The sequence below is a fragment of the Schistocerca serialis genome, chromosome 5 (assembly GCF_023864345.2).
Source record: "Schistocerca serialis cubense isolate TAMUIC-IGC-003099 chromosome 5, iqSchSeri2.2, whole genome shotgun sequence".
Lineage (NCBI taxonomy): Eukaryota > Metazoa > Arthropoda > Insecta > Orthoptera > Acrididae > Schistocerca > Schistocerca serialis.
In genome coordinates, this window is record NC_064642.1 from 62,309,579 (window position 1) to 62,323,532 (window position 13,954).

The window sequence follows — 13,954 nt, forward strand, 5'->3', positions numbered from 1 at the left end:
GCAAATTTCTCTTCCACCTCCCCCCTCTGGTTTGGAGCCATTAGTCCCTTCACTCGTTAAGTGGCAAAACAGGAGCACACAAGTGTGAATGTATTTTAGCACAAAATAGTATACGTCTGAAAGCTAGTGAAGTCTTCCGTCCTGTTTATGTGACAGTCGGCGACTCCATACCTCTATTATTCAGTGAGTCTTACAATACCTCTACAGTTCACTTTATGCCAACTACTTTTGAGAAAAAGTGTTATATTAAGCCAGTGACATATGGCATGGAAGTACAACACTGTTTATCACTAATAGGAATCTGCCACACTTCAGGCAAAAACCTTTACCACTTTCTATTTAAAATATTGAAAGTTTCAATACAGTCCAGAAATTCAACTTAAGTGTAACAGATACAGATTTACTATCTACAGTGACGTGAAAATCTGTGTCAGACCGGGACTCAAAACCAGATTCCCTGCTTATTGCGAACAATCGCATTACCACTTAGGTACCCATATACATTCCCCAGACTGACCCAAACATTCACACATCACATACCTATCTGTTTTTCCTTGTGTTGTTGTGGTCTTCAGTCCAAAGACTGGTTTCATGCAGCTCTACAAGCTACTCTATACTGCACAAGCCTCCTCATCCCTGAATAACTAGTGCAATTTACATCATTCTGAATCTGCTTATTGTATTCATCTCCTGGTCTCCTCCTACACTTTTTTGCCCCACACACTTCCCTCTAACACTAAAGTGGTGACCCCTTTATGTCTCAGAATATGAACTATCAACCAATTCCTTGTTCTGGCACATTGTGGCCATAAATTTCGTTTTTCCCCTGTTCTATTCAGTACCTCCTCATTAGCTACATGGTGTACCCACTTTCACATTTTATTTCGTGACTTAATAATCTGTTAGAAAAGTAAATTGGTGTATGACATGGAAGTCTGGATCAGTCCAGGGAGGACACTGGGATAGCCTAAGGGGTAAGGCAATTGCTCACAATAAACAGGAAATCTGGTTTCATTTCTGGAATTTCTTTCAATATTTGAAATTGCAGTTCATCGTCAAATGTAAATATAAAACAATTACAATTTTAAGAAAATTTAATATGCACAAAATGTTTTCTGGATTTGTCTGCTTTGTAAAAATTCTGCTGCCAATAATTAACTGCCACACAAACTGTCATGTAGTCTGAAAAACTATGATTACATCAATTGGTCAATTGTACAAACTTTATAGCTTTGATGAAAATATTGTGCATTTACTGTATTTGAAATACGTAACTCATCCACAACTTGCAGTTTCCAAATAAAAATAAAAATAATAATAATAATTAAAATTTGCCCTTCAGACTGGTATCGGAAGAAGCTTCCATACACATCATGGACTGCAAAAGAAAAGGTTAGGCTTTTAGCACCCATTCAACCAGGGAGCCATAAGAAAACGCCAACTCAGAACAACAAAGAAATGGAAGAAAATTGAGGTCAAGAGGAATGAATGTTCAATACAAGTCGTCAGTTTTGGCCATACACACAATGTTAATGGCTGCTGTCATGTCACCATTTGGTGCATATATTCACAGTTTTGCTGATACTTGGCAAGGCTAACAATTGTGGTGTTAAAACACCCTGGTGACAAACTGATATGTAGCTTAACCTGTTTGAAAAAAATTGCCCATAACATCACATTATTGTGATCCTCTTTTTTACAGAGTTTGTCGCATGTTTCCTATGTCACTGGTCACAGCCAACGACTTCTATCAAACATTCCTCTATATACAAAAATTGATAGTGCCCTATTTAAGGAAACGCACCAACATTCAGGTGGGCGAGTTAGGAATCACAGAAATCCAAATGTGAATGCCTGGACCCTAAATTTTCTATATTATAGTTCACTCAGACACACAATAATAATGGTGGCACTGACATCTTCCTGTGTCATAATCTTTAAACATACTCCAATCTGAAACACAATTACTGATCTTTAACATCTCCTAAATAGTAAGTGATACCAATTAGTACAATAAATTATGTGGCCGACGACTTTCCCCACATACATTCTTGGTAGAAGTTACATACTGGAGCACCCTTGTATTTTCCATAGTTTATTTACAATGTATGTACATAATATGCATCATAAACTCTGTCCATTATCTAATATCCTGTTTTCTGAATTTATCTAGCAGTTTTTTATGAGAAAAAGCGTGTTGAACATGACAAAGTCCATTTAAATATGGAGAAAATTTACACATTAAGCTATGTTATAGGTCAATCTGGCACAGCAACCTTTAATTGCTATTCACAATCTTAATCTAGACATAAGGCTTTGCTACATAGATGTGACTAGATGAATACTTGTTCCACAGATCATGAATACAACACTTTGTAATGATGTGGAAGTGTCAGCTTAACAAAAGGTTTCTGTACATGACAATGTTCAATTTATTTTCTAATAGTTGTAAATTTTCTAATTAATACCTAAAAATTCATCTATTGAATAGAAAGAGTTGTGATTCAGAAATTCTTTTAATTTTTTTTAAATGTTGGTTGGCTATCTGTCAGGCTTTTGATGCTATTTGGTAAGTGACCAAAGACTTTTGTGGCATCGTAATTCACCCTTTTCTGTGCCAAGATTAGATTTAACCCAGAAGAGTGCAGATCAGTGTTTCTCTGTGTGTTATAGCTATGCACATTGCTATTGCTTTTGAATTTGGATGGGTTATTAATACCAAATTGAGTAAGTGAATACATAATTGTGAATTTAGTGAAGCTACTGTGAATTTCCCTAGTTCCTTAAATAAATATCTGCAAAATGATCTTGGGTGGGTGGCCAGCTATTACTCTGATTGCATGCTTTTGTCCAATGAATACTCCTTTCCTTAATGATGAGTTACTCCAAAATATTATGCCACACAAAAGCAGTGACTAAAAATAGGCATATAATTTAATCTACTAATACGTTTATCGCCAAAATTCTCCAATAACTCTAATAGCATAAGTAGCTGAACACAAACATTTTAGCAGATCACTGCTTCCAATTCAATCTCTCATCAACACATACAACCAAAAATTTTGAATACTCTTCCTTAGCTGCAGATTTTCTGTTCGAAGTCTGTTTAATTAATGATGTTATGCCATTACATTTTGCATATGGACTGTTAAGATAAGATAGATAGTTACGTGTTCCATTGATCAATCTCACGGTAACCATAATGATGTGGAATGTGTCTTATGCAACCTCCTACAAGAGGACAAGGTACTGGCAGAAGTAAAGGTGTGAGGATGGGGCATGAGTCGTGCTTGGGTAGCTAAGTTGGTAGAGCACATGCCCGTGAAAGGCAAAGGTCCCGAGTCCGAGTCTCGGTCCGGCACACAGTTTTAATCTGCCAGGAAGTTTCATATCAGCGCACACTCCGCTGCAGTGTGAAAATCTCATTCTGGACACCTAATGTTATTTCACCCCAGTTAGATGAGGTGGGAAATTTCCTTAAATCACTTGCACCATACAAGGAAACTTTTTGCTTCCTGTTCTGTAGATCTGACTTAAGCCACTCATATGCTGTTCCATTTATATCACAGAATTGTAATTTCTGTAGCATGTCATGGTTCACACAATCAAACTCTTTGGATAAGTCACTGAAAAGTCCTATTGGTGACATTTTACTGATTAAAGGCTATTATGTTGGTAGTGAAACTGTCTATTGCTATCTCAGTGGAACAGCATGTTCGAAATCCAAACTGTGATTTACTAAGTATCCCATTACTGTTGTGATGGCTAACCACTCTTAGTACATTACATTCTCAACGATTTTTGAAAATGCTGTAGCCAAGGACACTGGTTGGTAATTATTTTTTTTTTTTTATTTTTTTTTATTTTTTTTTTTTTAACCATACTCACCAATTTTTTCCCCTACTCTTAAGAAATGGTTGTTAAATACATTAATTAGTTGTGTACTGTTGGTTAAGATGGTCTCATTCTCTTTAATAGGAATACTACCTACCCCAGTGGTTACTTTTCCTGTGTCTCTTCTAACAGAATTCCATACTGATGTACATATTTTTTGATTTTCTGACAACTTCTCTCAGCATGTTACAATAATTTTTATAGTATAAAATTACTTCTGGGTCTTTACTAAATTATTGCTGCCTCATACAATTTTTTTTTCCTTTCTTAAGACACTTTAATAGCTGTAGTGATCCAAGGTTTCTTTGAAAACTGTTTGGTGTTACATTTAGTAAATTTTGTAAGTTAATCAGTTGTGCATCATGGTCTGATAATCCATTGGCAACTCCTCCTTTACCCATGCTAAATCTGCAAGCTTAAGATGCTAAATTATACCTATTTATACCGACACTTTCCATCCTCATAGTTATGTGGTGTTCAGACAGATAAAGTATATCGATCTCATTCTCATTTCTGAAATAATCTAAACACACTAACAGCTCATCTACTTCATGTTTTATTACCCTGATATTTTGATAAAGTAAACTGATAATACGCTTAGCTTTATCCCTATTTACTCTACAAGGAGCTTCTTTTATTCTATTTTTCTTGATCACTGTCCATCTGGACTTTGGCTTTAACCTAAAAAAATGGTCTGTCTGGTCCCATCAACCACAGGGATCATCCCTTGTGTGACTGTGGCCCCCCTTACAGTATCTGCTGATAGGGACACTAACTTATCTTTCCCCTTCCTCTTTAGGAGCAGATCACATGTAGTGTATCCCCACCTGCCAATAGCATCAACTGGAACACTACTCATGTGAGATTTTGCTGGTGCCTGGAGCATCCTGTTATGCTTAGTGTTAACATGCCTTCCAGCAGTGTTTATCCAGGGCTGATCATGGCACTGAAAGTCCTCCGCAAACCCCACATCTGTGTGCCCAGCTTCTGCTCCCATTTTGTCCAGGTTAGTCCTAATCTGTATCTTGGATTCATAGCCAGGCTGTTTCCTGCAACTATAATTACCTGATCTTCCTTCTCCAAGTCCCTGCTTAGCTGACCAAAGTTTTCTGTCACCTGGCTGATGTTAGCACTTGGTTTCACGAAAATCGTGACCTGGCTTCACCTAACTTCTCCTGAAGCTGTTGGCCTACACCCCAGCCATGACTGCTACCTAGAAGCAGAATTCTTCTTTTCCTATCCTGATTTGATCAAAACCTATCTTTTCTTTAAGCCAATATTCTGCTTCAACCTATATTCATCTACATCTGAATGAGGCCCTCCTGCACTACTTCAGACAGCAAGCCAAACTGATTTACTAATAAAGTTTTTCCAACAGTTTCCTTTCTTCACCCTTTGCTTGTTACCTTTTCCCAGCACCCCATCTCTTTTTCTTCCCTTAGCCTACATAATTCCAAATTTGCATTTTCTAATTCAACCTTAAGGACACAAATCTTTGCCTCTTGTTCAGAGATTTTTCTGTCCTTTCTACATAAACTACATTGGCATGGAAGAACCTCATTCTCTACCCCTGTTTTCTTGCCCCTGCATTCACCCCAAATGAAACTATAACCTACAGTCTACACAGAACACCAACTCCTCCAGATTTTGGCAACCACCACATTTGTCACACATGGTTTGATAGAAAAATTTACACAAAATTAGAGAACAACTTGGCACAAGATCACAGAAGTTTCATAGCCTGTACTAATATGTAATTAAACACTAATGTAAACAAACTTTTAAACTTACTTACTTTTGAAAGTTCGAATTAACTACTTAAACTCTGTATGACAGACACTAATTAATTTAACTTTGAACTGCTAAGTCTAATTTAAAAAAAAAAAAAAAAAAAAAACCAACGACTATTATTGACCTTTACGAAATACCTTCTTTTCGATCTAAATATGCTCAGAAAAGTGAAAACTTCACTAGATAGCCTATCGAAGATTCAGAAATTAGGGCTCATATGGAGACTTTTAGACAATGGTTTTTCCTTGCTCTATTTCCAAGTGAAATAGGTGAGGAAGTGACAGGCGGTGATACAAGGCACCCTCAACTATGCACTGTGTGAATGGTTTATTTCAACCTTCTGCACATTTCCAGTTAAACATGAGCTAAACCATTCGTGCAAAGTCCTTCTAGTATCACAATACTGAAGCTTATCAAGAAGAATTTCACAATTTACACAATCAAAAGCCTTAGAGAGCTCACAAAAAAATCCCAATGGACGATGTTCAGTTATTCGTATCAGTCCCAATCGGCAATTTTCAGTTATCTGTATCAGTCTGTTGCCACAAACAGAGATTGGGAGGAGGGGGGGGGGGGGGGGGGGGGAGGGTGGAGGAGGAGGGACGTCCAATCTCATAGCTCTACCAATATTTGTTTTCAAATCATACAGTAACGGGGCCTATATTAGATGAATTACATAAGGCTACCTTAATTTTTTTTTAAACGGAAAATCTGTGAAATGGCGGTAGGCAAAATACCTACTGAAGAGCACCCACACATAGTACATAAATACATGTACCATATTTACAAGCTACGTATAACAAATGATATAAAATATTCATTAGCCATTTAACCAACAATGTGGGATGACTAGACCCTTAAATGCATTGTCAGTGTCTGGTCTAGGAGTCTGCCCAGACAATCTGATGCTTTAGTAAACAATATACAACGGCTGTTCTTACATGCAAGCATGCTGACAGAAGTATTAATTTGAAATCTGCCAGTGACAGCAGTGAGCTTTCAATAGCATCCCTAAAATTTAGAATGATTATTTTGCAAAATAATTAACATTCATGCTTCTCTATCCCCCCATTCCCTTCCCAACCTGCGTCAGTGTTATTTTCTGCTATACAAAGATTTGTATCCTATTATTGAGCAATCACTGATTAAAAAATAGGGCCTAACTGATTTTTTTTATCGACTTCTACTGTGTTCTTGCTGCGAGTTTCTTTTTTGAACATTATTCTCTTTCCTACTATTTTCGTCCATACAGTGGAACATACAGAAAAGTTATCGGAATCAAGTTTTCATTTAATGTATTTTAACGTCATTCTAACGCAAATAACGATTGTTAACTACTAAGTATGGATCTAAAATGTGTTCACATTTTGTTTTTACAAGTGATAATTTAATGAGCTGCATACTTACAGTATTATATCTGCGAAAGGAGCGAAGCCACTGTCATATTGCCAAAAATATGATGGGCGGGAACCAAAACCCGGTCACCGTACGTGGCGTCTTTACATGTTTTCCCTACGCTGCTTCTTCACAGTATCTGCATGAACAGCCTACCTCAACCACTGACGTTAAATTTCACTTTAGAGCAGAATATACTGTGGGGCAACGACAAATCATCTCGCAAACACGTAGGTTAGTTGTTATCCAACCAGCTGTACACTGAATATTTTTGTTATATTTTTCAAGAGAGTCACACTTTAAGGGAGCAACGCTCAGTGAATTATAAGGTTTCAGTTTCACAGTATTCATTCTAACTCCGAAGAGTTAAAATTTTGAACAAGGAGCACGGCTAGGTCTTTCTTTATTCCAGATCATGGCGGTCACATAACGGAAAATGAATCACTCTGCCACAAACTCTGGAGTCCACACAATTCGCACTTTAAAGTGAAACTATGATTTACTTAGTAAACTTACGGTCAACTCCATGACTTCGAGATGAGCAGCGAGATCTTACCTCTAGACATTTACAGGTCGGATGACCATTGAACCGCTAACACCCTCATATCAAAACACTTCCTTCTCTGAATATAAGGTAACATCTCTGCTGCTCAGTGCTAATTACAAAGATAAGCTTATCATCACACAGGACAGAAAGTGTTGTGGACGCCAAGGCTGTAAGTCGGCGAAGGACCTTAGGGAAAATTTATTGTATTATCTGCAAACAACTTTTATTTTAAGGGTGAGCATACAAACAAGAACGCAGCGTCGCGTTAGGACTCGTTAGCCATACTTCAAGGAGATGGCAGTCCATAAACAGCGTTAACCAATAGTCACTTCCACTGTCTAGTGGAGGTGAAACGAATAACAAATATATTTTGTGTAACCATGCTTTTGAAATAAAATTAAAGTTTTTGGTCGGTTATTGAATTTACATTTGGCTGCACGCTCCGCTTATACATATATTGAACTGCTACTTTCCAAGAACACAACATTAATGCAGTGATTTCTGTAATGTTTTTACACATATCACACATTCAGTCTCCCAGGTATTTGGGAGATGATGATAATATGAAAATTAATTAGTAAATATTATTCGCTAGATACCCATTTAGTGAATTAAATTGTCTTTGGGTTACAAACTTCATCCCAATTGAACTTATCAGTTACTTGTATGTTACATTGGCTCATCTTATTCATTTTAAAGCTTTGTCAACTAATATTGCTGTTTTAATTCTGCTCAGTATATAGTTTTAAAAACCTAGACAGTGTTTACAGATTGCTATGATAAGAATACTGTGTGCAATATTTGCATAGAGTCTTTTATTTTTTCAGTCATGCAGTAGGCCTGCTAAATAAATTGCTTACAGTAACTATCACAAAACACAATTTACTACATTTTGTTGTTAATTTTATTCAATTTGGTTAACTGTAGCACCTTTATCATCATCAAAAAGAACTTTTAATTCCTATTTCTCCATTTCTTAAAACATGGGAAATCATTCACATGTAGCAGTAAGTACTCATGAGTCTTGATCACATTTACTGGAATACGGTTGCAATTTCTATAGATGTAAATAAGGAAACATTACTTTGTCCATTCCTTTTCTTAAATATAAAGTAAACCTGTAATACATTGCTCTGTAGTCCCCAAAAAATGTAACTTCTTTAAGAGAATGCTGTGATTTGTGTAATGACATGCCTTGCATGGAGCTACTGAGAAATCTCAACTGTTGATCTTCTTATGTAGTTTGTGGATGTGTCAATAGATGTTCCAGTAAAAAATGTAAGACAGCCATCTGTAGTATGTAACATTAATTTCAACCACCATCTCCGGCAGCTCTGGTCAGAGAGCATGTGTGCATGAAGTGTGCTTGCTTATGTGAATGACTGTGGGGGTTTCCTTTTCTGAAAGAGGCTTTGGCCAAAAGCTAAATGTGTAACAGTCTTTTCGTTGAGCCTGTCTGCAACACAACATGGCATCTTTATAGTGAGTAACAATCTATCCTTCTCCTTATGTTGTTAATGTTCCAGCCTGGAGCTTCCATTGTTTAACATCAATTTCAGGGTAGTTTAATATGTTGTCATATTTTATGCCACTGGTACTGCTAATTAAAATGTTTCGTTGAGTATATGTGATGTAAGTGTCATTACCATGTTTTTAAACCAAATGCCAGATTTATGTGATTTATGCTGAGGTCCATATTTAATAGTGTATGAACCATTGTTCTACAAGGATTATAAAACTGCTCATGTATTGGACAGTCCCACAATATCAGTTACTCAGTTAGGCCTGTGATTTAGAATTCTTAGTTAGCTGTGAGAGTGAAATTTATAGGATTTGGACTACAACACACAGTTACAAAGCAGGATAGTGCAGTGGTAAAAACCCTACAGTTGCAGTTCAAAGCGCAGTTCAATGATACACATTTAGATTTTCTGAGTTTGTCCCGTTTCTCTTGATGCAAAAGCAGAATTATTCCTGTGAGAAGAATGTTCCTGATTTCCTTCCCTGCCTTTTCTCTATAGGGATTTGCTTTGACCCTTAAAGATGTTGTCATCGGCAGTACATTAAAATAAAATCGTCTTTCCTTCCTTCAACATCTAGTACCAAATGATAGTCCTCTGAATCAATTGCATTGTTGAGGAAGTGTTATGCATTTATTGTGGATGGTACAATCATTTAAATATAAGTGGTTTCTTGTGATGACTTATGGCAAATAAATTTTGACTAATTCTACAAGGTTCGCAGAAGAGCTTCTGTGAAGTTCAGAAGGTAGGAGGTGAGGTACTGTCAGAATTGAAGCTGTGAGGGCGGGTCATGAGTCGTACTCGGATAGCTCAGATGGTAGAGCACTTGCCCGCGAAAGGCAAAGGTCCCCAAGTTTGAGTCTCAGTCCAGCACATAGCCAGGAAGTTTCATATCAGCACACGCTCTGCTGCAGAGTGAAAATCTCATTCTACTCATTTCTGAGCCAAAAATACTCTTTGCGAATGGGAAATGTTGCCACAGAATATAATGCTTCAAGTCATAAGCAAATCAAAATGCACAAAGTAGACTAGGCCCTAATTTTCTTGTTGGACTATCACTTGTTGAAGGTAACTATATCAGCATTCACTTTTTGAACAATTTCCTGAACTTGCAAGATAGCTTACCATCTACATTGGAACACCTCGGGATTCAGCCTGTTTGGACTCACTTATCGTGTCCTGTTTTGTGTTATCAAAATGTGTGTGTGTGTGTGTGTGTGTGTGTGTGTGTGTGTTGTTGATGAAGGTCCATTGTCGAAAGCTTTAATTGTGAGAGTCTTTTTGTTTTGCTTATCTGCAACTCAGCATCTCCACTACGTGGTGAGTAGCAGCTTCCCTTCTCATAATATTGTTACAGTCCATTCTGGGTTTCCCATTGTTTGATTTTCACTTTTCATTATGGTGTTCAGCTCCCTCAGCAATTCTGTTTTGTCTCATCAGTGGCAGTAAAACAACAGCCTTTCACAGTTTTCTTCAACCTTGGAATGGAAAGGAGTTGCAGGGGCCATGTCCAGTGAATTTGTTGGCTGAGGCAACATACCGGTTTTGTGTTTTTGCAAAAAAAAAAAAAAAAAAAAAAAAAAAAAAAAAAAAAAAAAAAAAAAAAAAAAAAAAAATCATGAACAAGCATTGAGATGTGGGCGAGAATGTTATTGTGGTGTAATTTCCTCGAGTGGTTTTACCACAGTTCTGGTCATTGTCTTTGGTTTGCTTCATGTGAATGGCACTTAACTTCCAGGTAGCATTTCTAATTGACCGTAGGGCCACAACTCATGATGCTTTATCCCATTACTTTCGAAGAAAACAGTGAGAAGAACCTTCACCTTTGATCAAACTTTTCAAATATTTTTAGTATTGGCTCTTCAGGCAGTTACTGTTGGAGCAGTTGGGCCTTGGTTTCAACCTCGTACCCATATACTCATATTTTATTGCCTGTTATAACCTTCCTTAAAAGTCCTGAATCGTTGTCACTTTCATTCAGCAATTCCTGACCAATGTCCTCATGACATTGTTTTTGGTTGAAATACAACAATTTCGGAACAGACTTTGCTGTAACGCATTTCATGCCAGAAACATTTGAAAAACTGGTTTTCAAGAGCCAAAGCATATCCCAACATCATCAGAAATCTTTCTGATGATGCTTTTCTTATTTTCCATAACCATTTTGTTTATTTCTTCCACATTGCCATCAATAATTGGTGTGCTAGGGTGTCCAGGGCAGTCGTCATCTTCAGTGTCTTCTCAACCATCGTTAAAATTGTTATACCATTCATAAACTCTTGTCTTACTGATAGCAGATTCACCAAAATCCACAGCCAACATTTTGAATTCAGTGCTACACTTTTTATTCCATTATTCAAGCGAAATTTGATGTGAATGCTTTGATCCATCTTTTTCAAAAGTAGAAATTCGCTGAGCACTCAAAAACACATTTTACGTTTTCAGCTGTCAACAATAAACTAAATACTGAGAACAGCTGAAAATCAGGGAAATGTGTGCATACAAGATAAAAAATATTGATGTATAATAAAAATCCCATTATTTTTTTATAACACCTCATATAGCATTTTCTCCAGTAAGTGAAATCACTTCTAAAATCAAACTATGTTTGACAGAAAATTATGTGAACTGAAATGGTGTCCATAGTCTTCAGTAATTTAATTATTGACTCTAATCTCCTGCTTTTCATTATCACAGAGAGGTATTTCAGACAGTGGACTTGGAAACCAATTTCTAGGTTTTTTTCTCTGCATCAGAGCAACCATCACCTTACACATAAGGTTCAACAAATCATCATAAACATAAAATTACATCAGAATAATATTAGAAGTTAACCTCATCTTCCAGCAAACAGGCATCAGGAAGACAATATATTCTCACAATATTATGGAAAGGAAAGTTGCTACTTACCATATAGCAGGGAAGCCGAGTCGCAGACAGGCACAACAAAGACTGTCACAATATACGCTTTTGACCAAAAAGGCTTCGACACACACACACACACACACACACACACACACACACACACACACACACACACACACAACCACAACAGCCTCTGGCAGCTGAAGCCACAATGCAACAGCAGTGCATGATGGGAGTGGCAACTGGGTGGGGAGGGGGGGGGGGGGGGGAGAGTAGGGTAGGGGTGTGGGACAGTGAAATGCTTGGTTCAGGAATGGGATCAGGGAAGGGCTGGATGGGTGAGGAAACTAACGAAGGTTGACACCAGGAGAGTTATGGGAATGTAGGATATATTGCAGGGAGAGTTCCCACCTGTGCAGATGAGAAAGGCTGGTGTTGGTGGAAAGGATTCATAAGGCACAGGCTGTGAAGCAGTCATTGAAATGAAGGATGACTTGTCGGGCAGCATGCTCAGCAACAGGGCGGTCCACCTGTTTCTTGGCCACAGTTTGTCGTTGGCCATTCATGCGAAAAGACAGCTTGTTCGTTGTCATGCCCACATAGAATGCGGCACAATGGTTGCAGCTTAGCTTTTATATTATGTGACTGGTTTCACAAATAGCCTTGCCTTTGATGGGATAGGTGATGTTTGTGACCAGACGAGTAGGTGGTGGTGAGTGGATGTATGGAATAGGTCTTGAATCTAGGGCTATTACAGGGATAGTGGGCACATTTCAGGGCATGACAAGAGATAGTCAAAACCTTGGCAGAGAATGTAATTCAGTTGCTTCAGTCCTGGGTACTGAGTTACAAGGGGAGTGCTCCTCTGTGGCCGGACAGTGAGACTTTGGAAGGTTGTGGGAGATCAGATAGATAAGACTCGGGAGGTTTGTTTCTGTACAAAGTTGGGAGGGTAAATACAATCTGTGAAGGCCTCAAGGGGACCCTCGTTATATTTTGAGAGGGACCTCTCGTCACTGCAGATGTGGTGACCATGGGTGGCTAGGATGTATGGAAGGGACTTCTTGGTATGGAACAGGTGGCAGCTGTCAGAGTGGAGGTATTGCTGGTGGTTAGTAGGTTTGATATGGACAAGGATACTGATATAGTCATCTTTGAGGTGGATGTCAACATGTAGGAAGATGGATTGTTGGATTGAGCAGGACCAGGTGAAGCAAATGGGGGAAAAGCTGTTGAGGTTCTGGACGAATGTGGATATGATGTCCTCAACCTTGATCCAGATTGCAGAGATGTCATCAGTGAATCTGAACCAGGTGAAGCGTTTAGGATTTTGGGTGTTTGGGAAGGGTTCCTCTAGATGGCCCATGTATAGATTGGCATAGGATGGTGCCATGCGGGTAATGATAGCTGTACCCTGGATTTGTTTATATGTAATGCCTTCAAAGGAGAAGTCATTGTTGTTGAGGGTATAGTTGGTCATGGGGTTTAGCAAGGAGATCGTTGGTTTGGAATCCATCGGACATTGAGAAAGGTAGTGTTCAACAAGGGTAAGGCCATGGGTATTAGGGGTGTTAGTGTAAAGGGAGGTGACATCAATATTGAGGAACAGGGCAGCATGTGGTAAAGGGACAGGAACTGTGGAGTCAGTGGAGGAAATGGTTGGGATCTCTTATAGTAGGGTAGGTTCCAGGTAATAGGCTGAAAGTGTTGGTCTGTTAGAGCAGAGATTCTCTCAGTGTGGGCACAGTAACTGGTGAGAATGAGATATCCTGGGTGGTTGTGGGGATTGGGCCCCATTGTGGTCAGTTACTGTGCCCCCACTGAGAGAATCTCTGCTCTTGTAGACCAACACCTTGAGTCTATTACCCGGAACCTACCCTCTTATATAAAAGATACCTACCATTTGCTCCACCGACACTACACAGCTCCTGTCGCTTTA

General features: G+C 38.4%; 2 protein-coding genes across 4 annotated transcripts in view; one reads left to right on the forward strand and one right to left on the reverse strand.

The window, feature by feature from the left end:
* LOC126481551 (ADP-ribosylation factor 6) overlaps positions 1-7,714 on the reverse strand; it is a 127,332-nt gene extending 119,618 nt beyond the window's left edge. Inside the window, exon 1 of one of the 3 annotated variants that reach the window (XM_050105385.1) lies at positions 7,637-7,714. The gene's annotated coding sequence lies outside the window, so the exon portion shown is untranslated. Of the gene's footprint in view, positions 1-7,092; positions 7,540-7,596 lie in introns of those variants that run through there. The other 2 variants (XM_050105386.1, XM_050105387.1) reach the window with 2 other exon arrangements.
* The window catches only part of LOC126481549 (trans-1,2-dihydrobenzene-1,2-diol dehydrogenase-like), a 104,418-nt gene continuing 98,106 nt past the window's right edge, over positions 7,643-13,954 (forward strand). Inside the window, exon 1 of the mRNA XM_050105384.1 lies at positions 7,643-7,861. Coding sequence (XP_049961341.1) covers positions 7,658-7,861 — 204 coding nt within the window. The 5' untranslated portion in view covers positions 7,643-7,657. The remainder of the gene's footprint in view (positions 7,862-13,954) is intronic.